At 48.8% G+C, this 20,446-nt stretch overlaps 2 protein-coding genes across 2 annotated transcripts; both read right to left on the reverse strand.

The window, feature by feature from the left end:
* Positions 1-13,787: 13,787 nt before the first annotated feature.
* On the reverse strand, positions 13,788-15,923 carry LOC142356264 (uncharacterized). The gene is made up of 6 exons (XM_075408209.1): positions 15,858-15,923; positions 15,612-15,671; positions 15,250-15,302; positions 15,012-15,048; positions 14,613-14,735; positions 13,788-14,191 (listed from the first exon to the last, which is right to left on the reverse strand). Exons 1-6 carry the CDS (start codon positions 15,894-15,896, stop codon positions 14,078-14,080), a joined length of 426 nt encoding a protein of 141 aa, XP_075264324.1. The 5' UTR covers positions 15,897-15,923; the 3' UTR covers positions 13,788-14,077.
* A 274-nt stretch (positions 15,924-16,197) lies between these two features.
* On the reverse strand, positions 16,198-19,376 carry LOC142356266 (uncharacterized). The gene is made up of 8 exons (XM_075408211.1): positions 19,332-19,376; positions 19,162-19,213; positions 18,501-18,606; positions 18,142-18,230; positions 17,696-17,758; positions 17,361-17,417; positions 16,705-16,761; positions 16,198-16,458 (listed from the first exon to the last, which is right to left on the reverse strand). Exons 3-8 carry the CDS (start codon positions 18,559-18,561, stop codon positions 16,198-16,200), a joined length of 588 nt encoding a protein of 195 aa, XP_075264326.1. The 5' UTR covers positions 18,562-18,606; positions 19,162-19,213; positions 19,332-19,376.
* Positions 19,377-20,446: the final 1,070 nt, after the last annotated feature.

The following is a 20,446-nucleotide window of genomic DNA, read 5'->3' on the forward strand; positions in this document are numbered from 1 at the left end:
CACAACCACATAGGTAGTGTGAAACTACACGATGTCTTGTTTCTTGAACACATGCCCAACTTCCAGGGGCCCCTAGGGATGCCTTCCATATTGCTTACCCTAAACAGTCACGAAAATATTAGCCTGGAAATCTCGGATTTTTTAAGGAAACCTTGCCTAAAGCCATGCAATCACGAATGGGCGATCGATACAAGTGCCATTCACAAGCACACTCATGTAGGGTGTCGTGGCACCCTACATACCCTATGAAAAACCCTGCCCTTTGCGCTAAACTGCTCGAAAGGGCTTGCTAGGGTTTGCATTTTCTGTAATTTGTCCCAATGCCTATGCCCCAGTTTGCCCCTAGTACATCCCTACCTCGCATCATAGCGACACCATGGCCTAAGCCTAGGCTAGTTACTTGCCATAGGCTGGATTTCGGTCTCTAAGGATGGCATGGGGGGCTAGCATGCAAAAGCATTAAGTGGGGATGTGTTGTACTTGCTTTTTCCCCACGCCCGCGTCCGACGTCCAAGTCCAAGTCCACGTCTCACGAGATATTAAAGTGTCATAGGTAGGAATCGAACCTGTGACCTCTAGCCTAGCGAGGGTAGTAGCTTGTCGCGCTACCAACAAGCCTAGAGTTGATTAAAGCGACGAAAGCAGAATTTTCGAATATATACAGTATCTGGAAAATCGAAAATTTGAAATTCTGAGTACCTACTCTGGTAATCATACAATGTCGTACCTGCAAGTACGCCTAAGTACTACTTGGGACTGAGGTCGTCGCATGATGTACGATTTTCCTAGGATTATAAAGTATTGGTACTAGTATAGTGGGGCGAGTTTGGTACATGCAGTAAATTTGTGTTTGTGTTGAAATACATGTACACTAGGCAAAGGATCACCAAGTCTAGACATGATGGGTTTTGATGCAAGTGTTGAGCCTAGACAGAGTATCATGGTGTTTCTAGCTCGATTACAAAGTTTCATATGTTAAATCCTAGTTTAGATAGGCCAAACGCTAGTAAGTTCGTCCACACTAATACTAAGAGGTAGAAACTTTTGGGTGGGGGTGTGCGGGCAGTATAGGGTTTGCCAGAAAGAAGGCTAAACGTCCCTAACAAGGAAAGCAATCATGCACATTGGATTCCTTGTACGAAATGCAATCCAATGCATGCTCTTATGCCACAAAATTCGGTCATGGAGATTACCCTAGTGGGTACGTGTATGCCTCCAGGCCCCCGTAACACCCCCACCCAAAAGTTTCTACTCTTAGACAATTGGGACTAAAGTGTATATAAACTGCCACACGTGCGGATTTTTGGGCATATTCACAATCCTTAGACAAAAACTATTCCACCAATGTGGCGTACTACCCTTCCAAAGGGCATACACCCTCATGCTTGACGATTATCTATGGAGCAGGAAATGCTGCTAGGAGCATGAGTCGGGATTGGGAGCTAATTATACGCTGTGATGCCAGCAGGCCCTACTCATCATGCAGGCACGAAACCACACAACCACATAGGTAGTGTGAAACTACACGATGTCTTGTTTCTTGAACACATGCCCAACTTCCAGGGGCCCCTAGGGATGCCTTCCATATTGCTTACCCTAAACAGTCACGAAAATATTAGCCTGGAAATCTCGGATTTTTTAAGGAAACCTTGCCTAAAGCCATGCAATCACGAATGGGCGATCGATACAAGTGCCATTCACAAGCACACTCATGTAGGGTGTCGTGGCACCCTACATACCCTATGAAAAACCCTGCCCTTTGCGCTAAACTGCTCGAAAGGGCTTGCTAGGGTTTGCATTTTCTGTAATTTGTCCCAATGCCTATGCCCCAGTTTGCCCCTAGTACATCCCTACCTCGCTTCATAGCGACACCATGGCCTAAGCCTAGGCTAGTTACTTGCCATAGGCTGGATTTCGGTCTCTAAGGATGGCATGGGGGGCTAGCATGCAAAAGCATTAAGTGGGGATGTGTTGTACTTGCTTTTTCCCCACGCCCGCGTCCGACGTCCAAGTCCAAGTCCACGTCTCACGAGATATTAAAGTGTCATAGGTAGGAATCGAACCTGTGACCTCTAGCCTAGCGAGGGTAGTAGCTTGTCGCGCTACCAACAAGCCTAGAGTTGATTAAAGCGACGAAAGCAGAATTTTCGAATATATACAGTATCTGGAAAATCGAAAATTTGAAATTCTGAGTACCTACTCTGGTAATCATACAATGTCGTACCTGCAAGTACGCCTAAGTACTACTTGGGACTGAGGTCGTCGCATGATGTACGATTTTCCTAGGATTATAAAGTATTGGTACTAGTATAGTGGGGCGAGTTTGGTACATGCAGTAAATTTGTGTTTGTGTTGAAATACATGTACACTAGGCAAAGGATCACCAAGTCTAGACATGATGGGTTTTGATGCAAGTGTTGAGCCTAGACAGAGTATCATGGTGTTTCTAGCTCGATTACAAAGTTTCATATGTTAAATCCTAGTTTAGATAGGCCAAACGCTAGTAAGTTCGTCCACACTAATACTAAGAGGTAGAAACTTTTGGGTGGGGGTGTGCGGGCAGTATAGGGTTTGCCAGAAAGAAGGCTAAACGTCCCTAACAAGGAAAGCAATCATGCACATTGGATTCCTTGTACGAAATGCAATCCAATGCATGCTCTTATGCCACAAAATTCGGTCATGGAGATTACCCTAGTGGGTACGTGTATGCCTCCAGGCCCCCGTAACTGTGCGGGCAGTATAGGGTTTGCCAGAAAGAAGGCTAAACGTCCCTAACAAGGAAAGCAATCATGCACATTGGATTCCTTGTACGAAATGCAATCCAATGCATGCTCTTATGCCACAAAATTCGGTCATGGAGATTACCCTAGTGGGTACGTGTATGCCTCCAGGCCCCCGTAACTGTGCGGGCAGTATAGGGTTTGCCAGAAAGAAGGCTAAACGTCCCTAACAAGGAAAGCAATCATGCACATTGGATTCCTTGTACGAAATGCAATCCAATGCATGCTCTTATGCCACAAAATTCGGTCATGGAGATTACCCTAGTGGGTACGTGTATGCCTCCAGGCCCCCGTAACTGTGCGGGCAGTATAGGGTTTGCCAGAAAGAAGGCTAAACGTCCCTAACAAGGAAAGCAATCATGCACATTGGATTCCTTGTACGAAATGCAATCCAATGCATGCTCTTATGCCACAAAATTCGGTCATGGAGATTACCCTAGTGGGTACGTGTATGCCTCCAGGCCCCCGTAACACCCCCACCCAAAAGTTTCTACTCTTAGACAATTGGGACTAAAGTGTATATAAACTGCCACACGTGCGGATTTTTGGGCATATTCACAATCCTTAGACAAAAACTATTCCACCAATGTGGCGTACTACCCTTCCAAAGGGCATACACCCTCATGCTTGACGATTATCTATGGAGCAGGAAATGCTGCTAGGAGCATGAGTCAGGATTGGGAGCTAATTATACGCTGTGATGCCAGCAGGCCCTACTCATCATGCAGGCACGAAACCACACAACCACATAGGTAGTGTGAAACTACACGATGTCTTGTTTCTTGAACACATGCCCAACTTCCAGGGGCCCCTAGGGATGCCTTCCATATTGCTTACCCTAAACAGTCACGAAAATATTAGCCTGGAAATCTCGGATTTTTTAAGGAAACCTTGCCTAAAGCCATGCAATCACGAATGGGCGATCGATACAAGTGCCATTCACAAGCACACTCATGTAGGGTGTCGTGGCACCCTACATACCCTATGAAAAACCCTGCCCTTTGCGCTAAACTGCTCGAAAGGGCTTGCTAGGGTTTGCATTTTCTGTAATTTGTCCCAATGCCTATGCCCCAGTTTGCCCCTAGTACATCCCTACCTCGCTTCATAGCGACACCATGGCCTAAGCCTAGGCTAGTTACTTGCCATAGGCTGGATTTCGGTCTCTAAGGATGGCATGGGGGGCTAGCATGCAAAAGCATTAAGTGGGGATGTGTTGTACTTGCTTTTTCCCCACGCCCGCGTCCGACGTCCAAGTCCAAGTCCACGTCTCACGAGATATTAAAGTGTCATAGGTAGGAATCGAACCTGTGACCTCTAGCCTAGCGAGGGTAGTAGCTTGTCGCGCTATCAACAAGCCTAGAGTTGATTAAAGCGACGAAAGCAGAATTTTCGAATATATACAGTATCTGGAAAATCGAAAATTTGAAATTCTGAGTACCTACTCTGGTAATCATACAATGTCGTACCTGCAAGTACGCCTAAGTACTACTTGGGACTGAGGTCGTCGCATGATGTACGATTTTCCTAGGATTATAAAGTATTGGTACTAGTATAGTGGGGCGAGTTTGGTACATGCAGTAAATTTGTGTTTGTGTTGAAATACATGTACACTAGGCAAAGGATCACCAAGTCTAGACATGATGGGTTTTGATGCAAGTGTTGAGCCTAGACAGAGTATCATGGTGTTTCTAGCTCGATTACAAAGTTTCATATGTTAAATCCTAGTTTAGATAGGCCAAACGCTAGTAAGTTCGTCCACACTAATACTAAGAGGTAGAAACTTTTGGGTGGGGGTGTGCGGGCAGTATAGGGTTTGCCAGAAAGAAGGCTAAACGTCCCTAACAAGGAAAGCAATCATGCACATTGGATTCCTTGTACGAAATGCAATCCAATGCATGCTCTTATGCCACAAAATTCGGTCATGGAGATTACCCTAGTGGGTACGTGTATGCCTCCAGGCCCCCGTAACACCCCCACCCAAAAGTTTCTACTCTTAGACAATTGGGACTAAAGTGTATATAAACTGCCACACGTGCGGATTTTTGGGCATATTCACAATCCTTAGACAAAAACTATTCCACCAATGTGGCGTACTACCCTTCCAAAGGGCATACACCCTCATGCTTGACGATTATCTATGGAGCAGGAAATGCTGCTAGGAGCATGAGTCAGGATTGGGAGCTAATTATACGCTGTGATGCCAGCAGGCCCTACTCATCATGCAGGCACGAAACCACACAACCACATAGGTAGTGTGAAACTACACGATGTCTTGTTTCTTGAACACATGCCCAACTTCCAGGGGCCCCTAGGGATGCCTTCCATATTGCTTACCCTAAACAGTCACGAAAATATTAGCCTGGAAATCTCGGATTTTTTAAGGAAACCTTGCCTAAAGCCATGCAATCACGAATGGGCGATCGATACAAGTGCCATTCACAAGCACACTCATGTAGGGTGTCGTGGCACCCTACATACCCTATGAAAAACCCTGCCCTTTGCGCTAAACTGCTCGAAAGGGCTTGCTAGGGTTTGCATTTTCTGTAATTTGTCCCAATGCCTATGCCCCAGTTTGCCCCTAGTACATCCCTACCTCGCTTCATAGCGACACCATGGCCTAAGCCTAGGCTAGTTACTTGCCATAGGCTGGATTTCGGTCTCTAAGGATGGCATGGGGGGCTAGCATGCAAAAGCATTAAGTGGGGATGTGTTGTACTTGCTTTTTCCCCACGCCCGCGTCCGACGTCCAAGTCCAAGTCCACGTCTCACGAGATATTAAAGTGTCATAGGTAGGAATCGAACCTGTGACCTCTAGCCTAGCGAGGGTAGTAGCTTGTCGCGCTATCAACAAGCCTAGAGTTGATTAAAGCGACGAAAGCAGAATTTTCGAATATATACAGTATCTGGAAAATCGAAAATTTGAAATTCTGAGTACCTACTCTGGTAATCATACAATGTCGTACCTGCAAGTACGCCTAAGTACTACTTGGGACTGAGGTCGTCGCATGATGTACGATTTTCCTAGGATTATAAAGTATTGGTACTAGTATAGTGGGGCGAGTTTGGTACATGCAGTAAATTTGTGTTTGTGTTGAAATACATGTACACTAGGCAAAGGATCACCAAGTCTAGACATGATGGGTTTTGATGCAAGTGTTGAGCCTAGACAGAGTATCATGGTGTTTCTAGCTCGATTACAAAGTTTCATATGTTAAATCCTAGTTTAGATAGGCCAAACGCTAGTAAGTTCGTCCACACTAATACTAAGAGGTAGAAACTTTTGGGTGGGGGTGTGCGGGCAGTATAGGGTTTGCCAGAAAGAAGGCTAAACGTCCCTAACAAGGAAAGCAATCATGCACATTGGATTCCTTGTACGAAATGCAATCCAATGCATGCTCTTATGCCACAAAATTCGGTCATGGAGATTACCCTAGTGGGTACGTGTATGCCTCCAGGCCCCCGTAACACCCCCACCCAAAAGTTTCTACTCTTAGACAATTGGGACTAAAGTGTATATAAACTGCCACACGTGCGGATTTTTGGGCATATTCACAATCCTTAGACAAAAACTATTCCACCAATGTGGCGTACTACCCTTCCAAAGGGCATACACCCTCATGCTTGACGATTATCTATGGAGCGAGAAATGCTGCTAGGAGCATGAGTCAGGATTGGGAGCTAATTATACGCTGTGATGCCAGCAGGCCCTACTCATCATGCAGGCACGAAACCACACAACCACATAGGTAGTGTGAAACTACACGATGTCTTGTTTCTTGAACACATGCCCAACTTCCAGGGGCCCCTAGGGATGCCTTCCATATTGCTTACCCTAAACAGTCACGAAAATATTAGCCTGGAAATCTCGGATTTTTTAAGGAAACCTTGCCTAAAGCCATGCAATCACGAATGGGCGATCGATACAAGTGCCATTCACAAGCACACTCATGTAGGGTGTCGTGGCACCCTACATACCCTATGAAAAACCCTGCCCTTTGCGCTAAACTGCTCGAAAGGGCTTGCTAGGGTTTGCATTTTCTGTAATTTGTCCCAATGCCTATGCCCCAGTTTGCCCCTAGTACATCCCTACCTCGCTTCATAGCGACACCATGGCCTAAGCCTAGGCTAGTTACTTGCCATAGGCTGGATTTCGGTCTCTAAGGATGGCATGGGGGGCTAGCATGCAAAAGCATTAAGTGGGGATGTGTTGTACTTGCTTTTTCCCCACGCCCGCGTCCGACGTCCAAGTCCAAGTCCACGTCTCACGAGATATTAAAGTGTCATAGGTAGGAATCGAACCTGTGACCTCTAGCCTAGCGAGGGTAGTAGCTTGTCGCGCTACCAACAAGCCTAGAGTTGATTAAAGCGACGAAAGCAGAATTTTCGAATATATACAGTATCTGGAAAATCGAAAATTTGAAATTCTGAGTACCTACTCTGGTAATCATACAATGTCGTACCTGCAAGTACGCCTAAGTACTACTTGGGACTGAGGTCGTCGCATGATGTACGATTTTCCTAGGATTATAAAGTATTGGTACTAGTATAGTGGGGCGAGTTTGGTACATGCAGTAAATTTGTGTTTGTGTTGAAATACATGTACACTAGGCAAAGGATCACCAAGTCTAGACATGATGGGTTTTGATGCAAGTGTTGAGCCTAGACAGAGTATCATGGTGTTTCTAGCTCGATTACAAAGTTTCATATGTTAAATCCTAGTTTAGATAGGCCAAACGCTAGTAAGTTCGTCCACACTAATACTAAGAGGTAGAAACTTTTGGGTGGGGGTGTGCGGGCAGTATAGGGTTTGCCAGAAAGAAGGCTAAACGTCCCTAACAAGGAAAGCAATCATGCACATTGGATTCCTTGTACGAAATGCAATCCAATGCATGCTCTTATGCCACAAAATTCGGTCATGGAGATTACCCTAGTGGGTACGTGTATGCCTCCAGGCCCCCGTAACACCCCCACCCAAAAGTTTCTACTCTTAGACAATTGGGACTAAAGTGTATATAAACTGCCACACGTGCGGATTTTTGGGCATATTCACAATCCTTAGACAAAAACTATTCCACCAATGTGGCGTACTACCCTTCCAAAGGGCATACACCCTCATGCTTGACGATTATCTATGGAGCAGGAAATGCTGCTAGGAGCATGAGTCGGGATTGGGAGCTAATTATACGCTGTGATGCCAGCAGGCCCTACTCATCATGCAGGCACGAAACCACACAACCACATAGGTAGTGTGAAACTACACGATGTCTTGTTTCTTGAACACATGCCCAACTTCCAGGGGCCCCTAGGGATGCCTTCCATATTGCTTACCCTAAACAGTCACGAAAATATTAGCCTGGAAATCTCGGATTTTTTAAGGAAACCTTGCCTAAAGCCATGCAATCACGAATGGGCGATCGATACAAGTGCCATTCACAAGCACACTCATGTAGGGTGTCGTGGCACCCTACATACCCTATGAAAAACCCTGCCCTTTGCGCTAAACTGCTCGAAAGGGCTTGCTAGGGTTTGCATTTTCTGTAATTTGTCCCAATGCCTATGCCCCAGTTTGCCCCTAGTACATCCCTACCTCGCTTCATAGCGACACCATGGCCTAAGCCTAGGCTAGTTACTTGCCATAGGCTGGATTTCGGTCTCTAAGGATGGCATGGGGGGCTAGCATGCAAAAGCATTAAGTGGGGATGTGTTGTACTTGCTTTTTCCCCACGCCCGCGTCCGACGTCCAAGTCCAAGTCCACGTCTCACGAGATATTAAAGTGTCATAGGTAGGAATCGAACCTGTGACCTCTAGCCTAGCGAGGGTAGTAGCTTGTCGCGCTACCAACAAGCCTAGAGTTGATTAAAGCGACGAAAGCAGAATTTTCGAATATATACAGTATCTGGAAAATCGAAAATTTGAAATTCTGAGTACCTACTCTGGTAATCATACAATGTCGTACCTGCAAGTACGCCTAAGTACTACTTGGGACTGAGGTCGTCGCATGATGTACGATTTTCCTAGGATTATAAAGTATTGGTACTAGTATAGTGGGGCGAGTTTGGTACATGCAGTAAATTTGTGTTTGTGTTGAAATACATGTACACTAGGCAAAGGATCACCAAGTCTAGACATGATGGGTTTTGATGCAAGTGTTGAGCCTAGACAGAGTATCATGGTGTTTCTAGCTCGATTACAAAGTTTCATATGTTAAATCCTAGTTTAGATAGGCCAAACGCTAGTAAGTTCGTCCACACTAATACTAAGAGGTAGAAACTTTTGGGTGGGGGTGTGCGGGCAGTATAGGGTTTGCCAGAAAGAAGGCTAAACGTCCCTAACAAGGAAAGCAATCATGCACATTGGATTCCTTGTACGAAATGCAATCCAATGCATGCTCTTATGCCACAAAATTCGGTCATGGAGATTACCCTAGTGGGTACGTGTATGCCTCCAGGCCCCCGTAACACCCCCACCCAAAAGTTTCTACTCTTAGACAATTGGGACTAAAGTGTATATAAACTGCCACACGTGCGGATTTTTGGGCATATTCACAATCCTTAGACAAAAACTATTCCACCAATGTGGCGTACTACCCTTCCAAAGGGCATACACCCTCATGCTTGACGATTATCTATGGAGCGAGAAATGCTGCTAGGAGCATGAGTCAGGATTGGGAGCTAATTATACGCTGTGATGCCAGCAGGCCCTACTCATCATGCAGGCACGAAACCACACAACCACATAGGTAGTGTGAAACTACACGATGTCTTGTTTCTTGAACACATGCCCAACTTCCAGGGGCCCCTAGGGATGCCTTCCATATTGCTTACCCTAAACAGTCACGAAAATATTAGCCTGGAAATCTCGGATTTTTTAAGGAAACCTTGCCTAAAGCCATGCAATCACGAATGGGCGATCGATACAAGTGCCATTCACAAGCACACTCATGTAGGGTGTCGTGGCACCCTACATACCCTATGAAAAACCCTGCCCTTTGCGCTAAACTGCTCGAAAGGGCTTGCTAGGGTTTGCATTTTCTGTAATTTGTCCCAATGCCTATGCCCCAGTTTGCCCCTAGTACATCCCTACCTCGCTTCATAGCGACACCATGGCCTAAGCCTAGGCTAGTTACTTGCCATAGGCTGGATTTCGGTCTCTAAGGATGGCATGGGGGGCTAGCATGCAAAAGCATTAAGTGGGGATGTGTTGTACTTGCTTTTTCCCCACGCCCGCGTCCGACGTCCAAGTCCAAGTCCACGTCTCACGAGATATTAAAGTGTCATAGGTAGGAATCGAACCTGTGACCTCTAGCCTAGCGAGGGTAGTAGCTTGTCGCGCTACCAACAAGCCTAGAGTTGATTAAAGCGACGAAAGCAGAATTTTCGAATATATACAGTATCTGGAAAATCGAAAATTTGAAATTCTGAGTACCTACTCTGGTAATCATACAATGTCGTACCTGCAAGTACGCCTAAGTACTACTTGGGACTGAGGTCGTCGCATGATGTACGATTTTCCTAGGATTATAAAGTATTGGTACTAGTATAGTGGGGCGAGTTTGGTACATGCAGTAAATTTGTGTTTGTGTTGAAATACATGTACACTAGGCAAAGGATCACCAAGTCTAGACATGATGGGTTTTGATGCAAGTGTTGAGCCTAGACAGAGTATCATGGTGTTTCTAGCTCGATTACAAAGTTTCATATGTTAAATCCTAGTTTAGATAGGCCAAACGCTAGTAAGTTCGTCCACACTAATACTAAGAGGTAGAAACTTTTGGGTGGGGGTGTGCGGGCAGTATAGGGTTTGCCAGAAAGAAGGCTAAACGTCCCTAACAAGGAAAGCAATCATGCACATTGGATTCCTTGTACGAAATGCAATCCAATGCATGCTCTTATGCCACAAAATTCGGTCATGGAGATTACCCTAGTGGGTACGTGTATGCCTCCAGGCCCCCGTAACACCCCCACCCAAAAGTTTCTACTCTTAGACAATTGGGACTAAAGTGTATATAAACTGCCACACGTGCGGATTTTTGGGCATATTCACAATCCTTAGACAAAAACTATTCCACCAATGTGGCGTACTACCCTTCCAAAGGGCATACACCCTCATGCTTGACGATTATCTATGGAGCAGGAAATGCTGCTAGGAGCATGAGTCGGGATTGGGAGCTAATTATACGCTGTGATGCCAGCAGGCCCTACTCATCATGCAGGCACGAAACCACACAACCACATAGGTAGTGTGAAACTACACGATGTCTTGTTTCTTGAACACATGCCCAACTTCCAGGGGCCCCTAGGGATGCCTTCCATATTGCTTACCCTAAACAGTCACGAAAATATTAGCCTGGAAATCTCGGATTTTTTAAGGAAACCTTGCCTAAAGCCATGCAATCACGAATGGGCGATCGATACAAGTGCCATTCACAAGCACACTCATGTAGGGTGTCGTGGCACCCTACATACCCTATGAAAAACCCTGCCCTTTGCGCTAAACTGCTCGAAAGGGCTTGCTAGGGTTTGCATTTTCTGTAATTTGTCCCAATGCCTATGCCCCAGTTTGCCCCTAGTACATCCCTACCTCGCTTCATAGCGACACCATGGCCTAAGCCTAGGCTAGTTACTTGCCATAGGCTGGATTTCGGTCTCTAAGGATGGCATGGGGGGCTAGCATGCAAAAGCATTAAGTGGGGATGTGTTGTACTTGCTTTTTCCCCACGCCCGCGTCCGACGTCCAAGTCCAAGTCCACGTCTCACGAGATATTAAAGTGTCATAGGTAGGAATCGAACCTGTGACCTCTAGCCTAGCGAGGGTAGTAGCTTGTCGCGCTACCAACAAGCCTAGAGTTGATTAAAGCGACGAAAGCAGAATTTTCGAATATATACAGTATCTGGAAAATCGAAAATTTGAAATTCTGAGTACCTACTCTGGTAATCATACAATGTCGTACCTGCAAGTACGCCTAAGTACTACTTGGGACTGAGGTCGTCGCATGATGTACGATTTTCCTAGGATTATAAAGTATTGGTACTAGTATAGTGGGGCGAGTTTGGTACATGCAGTAAATTTGTGTTTGTGTTGAAATACATGTACACTAGGCAAAGGATCACCAAGTCTAGACATGATGGGTTTTGATGCAAGTGTTGAGCCTAGACAGAGTATCATGGTGTTTCTAGCTCGATTACAAAGTTTCATATGTTAAATCCTAGTTTAGATAGGCCAAACGCTAGTAAGTTCGTCCACACTAATACTAAGAGGTAGAAACTTTTGGGTGGGGGTGTATACCCACCCTCCGGCCTAAGCCTCCAGGGCTAGCCTAGGTAGATAGGGTCCGTTGTACTCGTATTCGTACAACTCTGCTTGCTGCCACGCGCTTTTCCTTGCCACTGTTGCAGTTGGGTACCTACCTAGCTTTGAGGTACCCACTTCGAGGTATACCTTCTTGATAAGTGTACACAGAATTACTGGACTACTGTAGGTACCCTAGGGTACCTACTGGCTGACTGGGCCCGGGCACCCCAGAGGGGTTCGTCGCGAAGCGACTTCTACGAGGCTGGGAGGCTTAAGCCGGCATATGAGGTTTTTCCCGGCAGAAAGGGGTCAAATCTTCTCTATTTTCGCCAAAAACCACATCATCGTGCATGATTTGAAAAGCTTTAAATCAGCATCCTTTTGCTTTTCGAAAAAACCCGACATAAATTTCGATTTCGGGGTATCTAGATGGATTTCGTACAGTATTCGTGTATATTTCGTGATTCTAGACTTGCTAGGTCCAAGCCGGTAAACACTTGGTCACCATTGCAAAAACCCTTCGTTGGGTATTTGGAGTAGGCAAGATCTGACCACACAGTGTCATCAGGCTGATGGAGGGCAACATTGTCATAGGCGTTACTTTTGGATTTTTTTTTATGTAGGCAGAAAAGCTGAAACCTAGTAAACCCTAGAAACCCTAAAATGAATTTGCTCTCAATTTACAAAAGTAACGCCATGGGCCATCTAAAGAAAGGTTTGGATATTTATATCCTGGGGTCCCCAGGCTGAAACAGTGAAACCCTAACGAAGCGTTTCAAACCCTAGCCATATGTCGGCTACACCCTCCCAGCCTCGTATCACTACCAGTACTGAGAATGTCCTACGGGCACCGTAAACGCCCAGGCATATGGGCCTTTTTTTTTCACCCTCGGGAGAAGGGCCCATGCCCCATATGGCCTATGGGCCTTATATATTGCACGGGTATGTGGCAGATATCGCTAGAGCCCGCTCCGGTTTATTACACGGAGTTTATTTATTATATGACTTGTTTATGACTGGTTCATAAAAGTTTGGGATTTATAATCATTTACGTAACAGTTACGACTGTTTACGCGCTAGGAATTCTGGTAACGTAAACGTAAAGTGATAGTAACTCCGAGTAACTGCGGCGCCTATGTTCGTAACGTAACAGTGAAGGTAACTTAGCTAGTCATAAAGTACGTGATTTATGACTTGTTTACGACTAATTATGTTACTGCCGAACCCTGCTGATCGTTCAGCTCAAGACCCGAACTCGTATGAAAGCTCTCGACGAACCTGTCTGCCTGCCGGTCTGTCAGACTTTTTGCCGGCCTGTCTGAGTGCCTGTCTGTCGGCCTGATGGTCTGTCTGAGTGCCTGTCTGTCTAAATTGCCAGCTGTCTGTCTGTCTGTCTGTCTCCCTGTAATCTGTCTGCCTGTCACTCTGCCTGTCTAGCTGAGGGTTGAGCGAAGACATGGGAACGCCAGTGTGACGCCCACTACCTGGCTGCGCTGTGGGAGCGTGCAACACCATGTCTTCGTTGCTTGATCGCAAGACCCCCGATTCTCGAACATTTTATGCACACTGTCTATACAAGCTGTGTCAGTCTTGATTACAACGATGATGGTTACCCATCAGCGGCCGACCATGCGCCCTACTGCCGGACCCTATCGAAGCACGGACAACTCTTGTTGTTACAAGCCCGCAGCACTGTGGCCGGGAGCTACCGGTGCCAATCACTTTTAGGGACACACACATGAACAGCGGGATTCACACAGGCCCATATGTTATGGAGAAGCGACGGCCAGTCAGACAAGCCTCAAACTCCACATGTTATAGCGGGACAAGCGTTGTCGCTCTTCAGAGAATGGGGTTGTCAATGCACGGATTCCACTGCAATCACAATGCCTGACTGCCAGTTTGAGACTGATCGACTGCTGTCATTCCTGTGCGTATTGCCAAGTTAGACTACTCAGTCTTGACAGCTCAGTCCTTGCTAGGGTCAATTGTGGCTTAGAATTTGTCATCCCCGGCCAAAGATAAGGTTCAGAAATGACCGCCACAGCCACAGCAAGAGGCCGGGCACTGAGTATGTATCGGGCAGCACTTCCTGGGTGGCACCCCTTGAGCTTGTTCCCTGTGGCAGCGGACAGCACACCACAGGCAGGAGCAAGCTTTACTGGTCTCAGTGCAGTTCATCCATGCGATTCATAATGGCGTTTTGTCATGGCATGCCTGCCAGTCCCCCTAGGTGACACCCTTACCAGAATGTGGCTGAGGGCTGCAATATACATTCTCACATGTGCATGTTGGGGACAGAGAGCATCGGCAACACAGCGGCCTTCCACAAGCTGCACGGGGTTCACCGACACCAGTTGAGTGACAGGGAGTGACAAAGCGCTTTAAGCCATCTGCAGTGAGGGGCTAGCATGAGGTGTGCTGGCGGCCTGCCGAAACGCCCCATGGCCGATGACATGGCTGGTCTGGGATCAGAGAAAGGCCAAATGGGTCGAAACAAAAGGAGTTGGGGGCAGTGTAGTGCATGTGGGGCGACTAACCTGGGCACCAGTGTCATAGGTATCCGCAGTACGCTCAGATGGCGCAGGTGACTTTGCTGCCAACTTTCCCTTAAAAGCAGCAGCTGTAGCAGCCTTGGCGTCTCTCTCTTCCTTCCTCAGTGCCTGCAGCAGCAGAAGTCAATTGCACAGCTTGCCAGCCACTGGTCGTGCGTTGTGACTGTACCTAACTCTTAGTTAGCAACAGCCAATCACTACGTCCAGCAGCCAGCAGCAGAACATCAAAGGCAGGCAACTGCGGATCTTAATGACCAAACAAACACTAGCGAACGGTTGCGCCAGCTCAGGATTTTGCAAGGCACAGTGCTGAGGAAAGGACTCGAGAATTAGGAGTAAAACACCACCTCCCGCAACTGTCTACTGTTCACACCGCATCATTACCTGCAGGCTCCTCCTTATCTCGCCGTCGTTTGGTGCCCTGGGTGCATAACCAGACAGGGGGAAGATTAGAACAGGCCAGTCCGTGGGTGTGCATGAGCAGAGCGTCGAACAGTACATTTGAGCGGATGTTGAGCTGACAGACTCTGGTGTACACTACTATGCAGAGCTGACGTCAAATGCCCCGAGACAATTGCTTACAAGCCCTGGAAAAGGATGGAAGAAAGAAATCAGAGATCACCCTTTCAGCGCTTGCTCCAGGTCCTTACGGGCTGCGTCGGTCTGCCCCAGTGCCTGCACGCAAACAATGGGGCGCCGGTGGGGTTGGGGGGGGGGGGGGGGGGGGGATCATTCATCACTCATTTCCCATCGGCTGAGCGGTCCCTCATTGTGATGGCAAAATTGCCATATCACGGCTCCAACACATGATAACCAAAAATACGAGCCACAGAGGACGGAAAAAGCTAATGTGTGCATGTAATCGAGAGGATCACGCGGCGCTCAGAACAAGACCAAGACTGGCTTCCAAGCGTCGCAGTTAACAGCCAGGGCCGCATTCCAGGTGATCTGAGGTCTGGCGAGCACGTGGGAGCAATTTCAGACCTGCTTGGCGCTTCCCCTTCGGAACAGAGCTTTCACATTTGACGGATCTCTCTCCAGCGCCTCGTGTTGTGATGAATGGTCGCGCAGTTGCCCACAAAGCAGAAGAAAAGCTCAAAGACAGCATATTACCTCAGCTTGGGCGGATGCATCCTGAGCGGTCACCTCCAAGCAAGCGATAACTACCCACGACATGAAAGTCGGCAAAGGAAGGATGAAGCAGACTTTTGAAGTCCGGATTCGACACACCTGCCCACAGGTGGCGATGGCCGCCTGGTAGTCCTCCATCCTGAGCTGACAGGCGGCAAGGTTGAGCAGGGTCGGAAGCTTCACTTTCCAAGCCGCCTGCATGACGTATCAGAAGTGGAGACCTCTGAGATGTCCATTGCTCTGCTTGCCGTCTGCTATATGTTTCTATGGCCGGCCTGGTAGCGGCGTCGTGCCCATGCGCCTCACGGCAGCCACCCCTAAGCGGACATTCAAACTGCTGATTCCGACCGGGACTTGCTGCCACCTACTGTGGTTCACCGATGAGGGCCTCAGTTCGGCGGTTGACTGATAGTAGTGGCGGTCTCAAGGCTATGATGCCCTAGGACCACGGCGCGCTGCACAATCCCACGCTGTTCAGCCTGGGATTGTGCAGCGCTTTGGGAATACTGTCACTACTCTTGTGCAGGTGGTTCTGGCGGTACAGGAGGAGGTCAGGGGTGGTGTTTCTAGGTTCCATTTCTTGCCATGTGGAGCTCGAGGTATGTGCAGAGGTGGTGTGGTTGGCAACCTTGAGAGGATGGGTCTGAGGAAACAGGCAAGATCTGTACCTGTACTTATACCACTTGCAAGTGCCCGAGACCTAGTACGCAACAACAGAAACATGACGCGCGGAAGAATCGAGTTCGCAATCATTCAAGCGGCCACGCTCAGCTTGGTAGCAAGTGTCTACAATGCCTTACTTATAGCCAAATAAACGAAGATCAGGAGACAGATACTTGGAGAGTATCAGACCAAGAGAAGGACCAGTGAAGTTGGAGAGATAAGGTTTTGGGGAGGGGGGGGTCGAGAGGATTGAAGCGGCGTTGAAGTAGACAGGTTAACGTGCCTCCTCATGGAATCCCTCAAGCTGGAACATGAGGTCCTCTGGTAGGAATGATAACGCCTGCACACAGGGTATGATACACAACAAGAGATCAGTGCATGGCACGAGCAATGCCGGTGCCTATGTAGCCGCGCTCCCACATGGTACCGAGACTAGTGTAAAGTTCGAGTCGTTATGTACAGACTGGACTGTTTGCCAGCAACCCGAGGGGGAGGATTCTGGGACGGGGACGGCACGGCCAGTTGGTCCAGGCTTTGGTTGCATGGTCAGTAATGGGGGAAGGTGACAGGTACAGGCAGTTGTTAGCATGCCAACATGACAACCGAGATGGTAGACAAGGAGACGGGTTAAGCCTGGGGGGGGGGGGGGGGGGGGGCGGCATGTATGAGGAGGATAGGCATGAGACTGCAACTGAGGCGGTCCAAGTGGCAGTCAACCGCCAGCATGGATGGGGCCCGGCGTGGCAGATGGCCAGACAGCCACACCCTGAGCACGAGAGGCCGTGTGTGCAAAACAAAAGCAGCCCCGCCCTTCTTTCCGAACATCCTCAGACACAAATTCCAAAGGTAAAAACTTTCGACAACTGAAGCGATCCCATGAAACTGGGCTACCCAGTCGCCGCATGCGCATGCCAGCTGCGATGTCCCAGGGGGGCCCACCAAGTTGTATTTTCCCATTGCTGAGACGATATCTGCAGCACGGAAAAGCTCATTCCCCTGCGAATAGTTTAGGGGCACAGGACAGGCTACAGTTAGCTCCGACACCATTGGGGGCGTGTGTCTAAAGGATATGTGATACAGGAGTATATCATACAGAGCGCGCACACGCATGACATGAAGGGTAACGGGTGAGTGAAGATCAGGGGGGTCGCAGAGAGAGTATCTAGGACATGAGTTAGGGGGAGGCAAGAGACACGGTTTCCCTGGGAGTAGTGCGAGAATCGGCTGGTGTCACAAACGGCCGGCCAGCGGCCGGCTTGTCTGCCCGGCAGCACCTGCAGTCGCCTCCGTTCCGACGCTTCCAGCTTGTCTTCAAAGAACATGTAGGCCTTTGGATCCTGCATGCAGGAGAATGCCATGGCGAAAGGCACCGACATGTTATGAGTGTGCGGCTACATCTCTTCCAGCAAAACGGTGCGACATTGGCCTGGGATTGGTTGTGAGAGCCAAGCAGTCATGAAGCAGCACAGCAACTGCAAATCAACCGCGTCATTCTGTCGTTGCATGCAACGGAAGCCGGCAGCTGACAAAAAATCTTATGCAGAAGAGACCAAGGAATGGACGGTTGGTGACAGGGTGCGATTGGTCCAGGGATCTGGTGGGCGCGACCACCTGCAGTGCGAAAGGGGATGTGCAGGCTTGGGAGCGGAGGCAGTGGCAAGGGCAGTGCAAGCAGATTGGCAAATATGCAAGCATCCATTTCAGGCAGGGCAGAGGGCACCTCAAACTCTTCCGGTGCCTCCCAATCGATCAGCTCAACCACATATGTAAGGCTTGCATTGGGGGGCACGCTGGGAAAGGAGAAGCTGCCTGCCAAACACATAGAATATGAGCATCACAACGGAAGTTCAGCGTTCACTGCTCAAGCAGTAGCAATCAGAGAGGAAGGGGCAAGTGGGACGCGTGCTGTGCGCGTATCTGTCCTTCAGGGAGCCGGGTGGGGTGGACTGGTAGAGGCCGTGCATGCGGGGTGAGAGGACGGAGGGGCCTGGACGGAATGTAGACCGCGGCAGGAGCGCGTCGGGCTCAGAGGGCTGCAGGAGGGATAATGAAGGAGAGTAGGCTCATGCCTGAGCTCACCTTTTTCTCCGTATCCATACTTTGGCGAGCACTTCACCTCGGCGGTCTGTCCCTTGGTCATATGGCACAGCGCAGCAGCAAGGCCCCTGCTGGGTGGGAGATGCCACTGCGACACAGCGACAACACACATCACTACTGCTTTCTGCAAAACACCTTTTGGGAAGCCACAGAGCTGCATAAGCTTTCAACACGTGGTTTTAACTGGATGATTTGCAGTCAGCTGCAACGAGCTCCGGCGGTATACACTTGAGTCCAAAGCACCAGTGGCCGGACGGGTGTCACAGCTGAGTTATGGATGAATGAAAGCCTAACTGCTGCTGGAATACCAGAGGCCCGGCCATAGATTCAGACGTGGAGGCATCGCTTGACATGCAGGTGTCGGGGGCTGCAGATCACTTGAGGGATACACGAGGGGGCAGCTCCCAATGGCCGGGACATGCTAGTAGTTTTCATGCCAAAAAAGGTACAGTAGCATAGATTCTAGTGAGCATTGACTGATATGAGACCTCATCCTCAAGAGTGAGGCAGGTGAGAATGAGTTTGAAGCAGCGATCAGAGGGAACCATCACGACTCATTTTGTTATATGCCATTCTCGCAGCCGTTGCAGTGCTGTCATATGTCGGGCAGCAGATCACCAGGAAGCCGTCATCAGTGGCTTACCTCTGCCGGCGACTACGGTGACGGGTTCCGCAGCACCGTCGGCCCGAGTGTCCTGCAGCCACATTCCCAGTGATGAGCGCAAGAGCGCCGGTCAGCGCACAACTGCCCAAGGCGTGGAGTGTCTGTGAATAGCAGCTCAGTCTCAAATTGTGGCTCTTGGGTCCCCTCACCATGAAAACCTCCCCGGTCTCGTCCACTGTCCCCTTGTAGTGCACTGCCACGGACATGAGGACCATTGCAGCAGGGGTGGGCAGCTCTCAGCAAACTAACGCAGCATCAAATATCCAACTCCAGTGCTCATGGCATAGCTACTGGACTCGCATCAGAGCCGCAGGCAGGAACATATCGTACACATGACAGCCGTAAACATACATAGTGCCGATAACACCAAATTATGGAAGGCACCATTGAATGGTAGGTATTGGGGCAGCTCTAGCATTGGAATGCCGTTCCGTCAGCTAGCTTCGGTCAGACAGATAGGTACCCCTGAAATTTAGGAGCTAATCTGTGCATGAATCAGATTTTCTGACGGCTCTCGCGGCCCTGAGTGTCTACAGGGGAACAGGAATTCGGTCTATCACATCCGAGTCTATCATAAAATCACGGCCTTTAATCGGGTGTGGGCCACGGTCACTACGAACCACCTAGGTACATTGTCGAACATGACATCGTGACTGTACACCAGGCGGGTGCCAGCAAGAAAGTCGGTGGAGCCGCGAGTATGTCTCAGTCGGGAGACTCAAGCTAGAGACAGACAGAGACACAGGTTTGTATCCATATGTAGAGCCGATATGAGAGGGAGGGAGACATTCACACAGATGCAGAGACAGTGATGGAGATAGAGACAGACTGACAGAGATGGGGAGGCGAACAGGTTACCAGGCAGGCTGACCACAGGCCGGCGGGGAGCAGACAGACAGATAGACATAGACACACACGCGCGCGCTAACACACACACACACACAGAGAGAGAGAGAGAGAGAGAGAGAGAGAGAGAGAGAGAGATACGGATAGAGGAGACAGCGTGAGACTCTGAAGCCTGCAGCCAGTCGTACTGGCGCCAAAGAGGTGACAACCAGACACGACGGGCCAGAAGCAGGCAGACAGAATCGCGATTGCACGACCAAAAGGTGGCTCAGAGAGTTGGGGACAGCCAGCAGGTCACACAGATTATCAAGTAGAGCGACATGACCACACAGGGACACTCAGGTTCGAAGGCACGCAATAGAGGTATACAGACAGGTAGAGAGATACGGGGACCGCGTTACCTACATCAAATTCAGAG

This window comes from Convolutriloba macropyga, unplaced genomic scaffold (genome assembly GCF_964194025.1).
Source record: "Convolutriloba macropyga unplaced genomic scaffold, txConMacr16.3 SCAFFOLD_742, whole genome shotgun sequence".
NCBI classification, from domain to species: Eukaryota; Metazoa; Xenacoelomorpha; order Acoela; family Convolutidae; genus Convolutriloba; species Convolutriloba macropyga.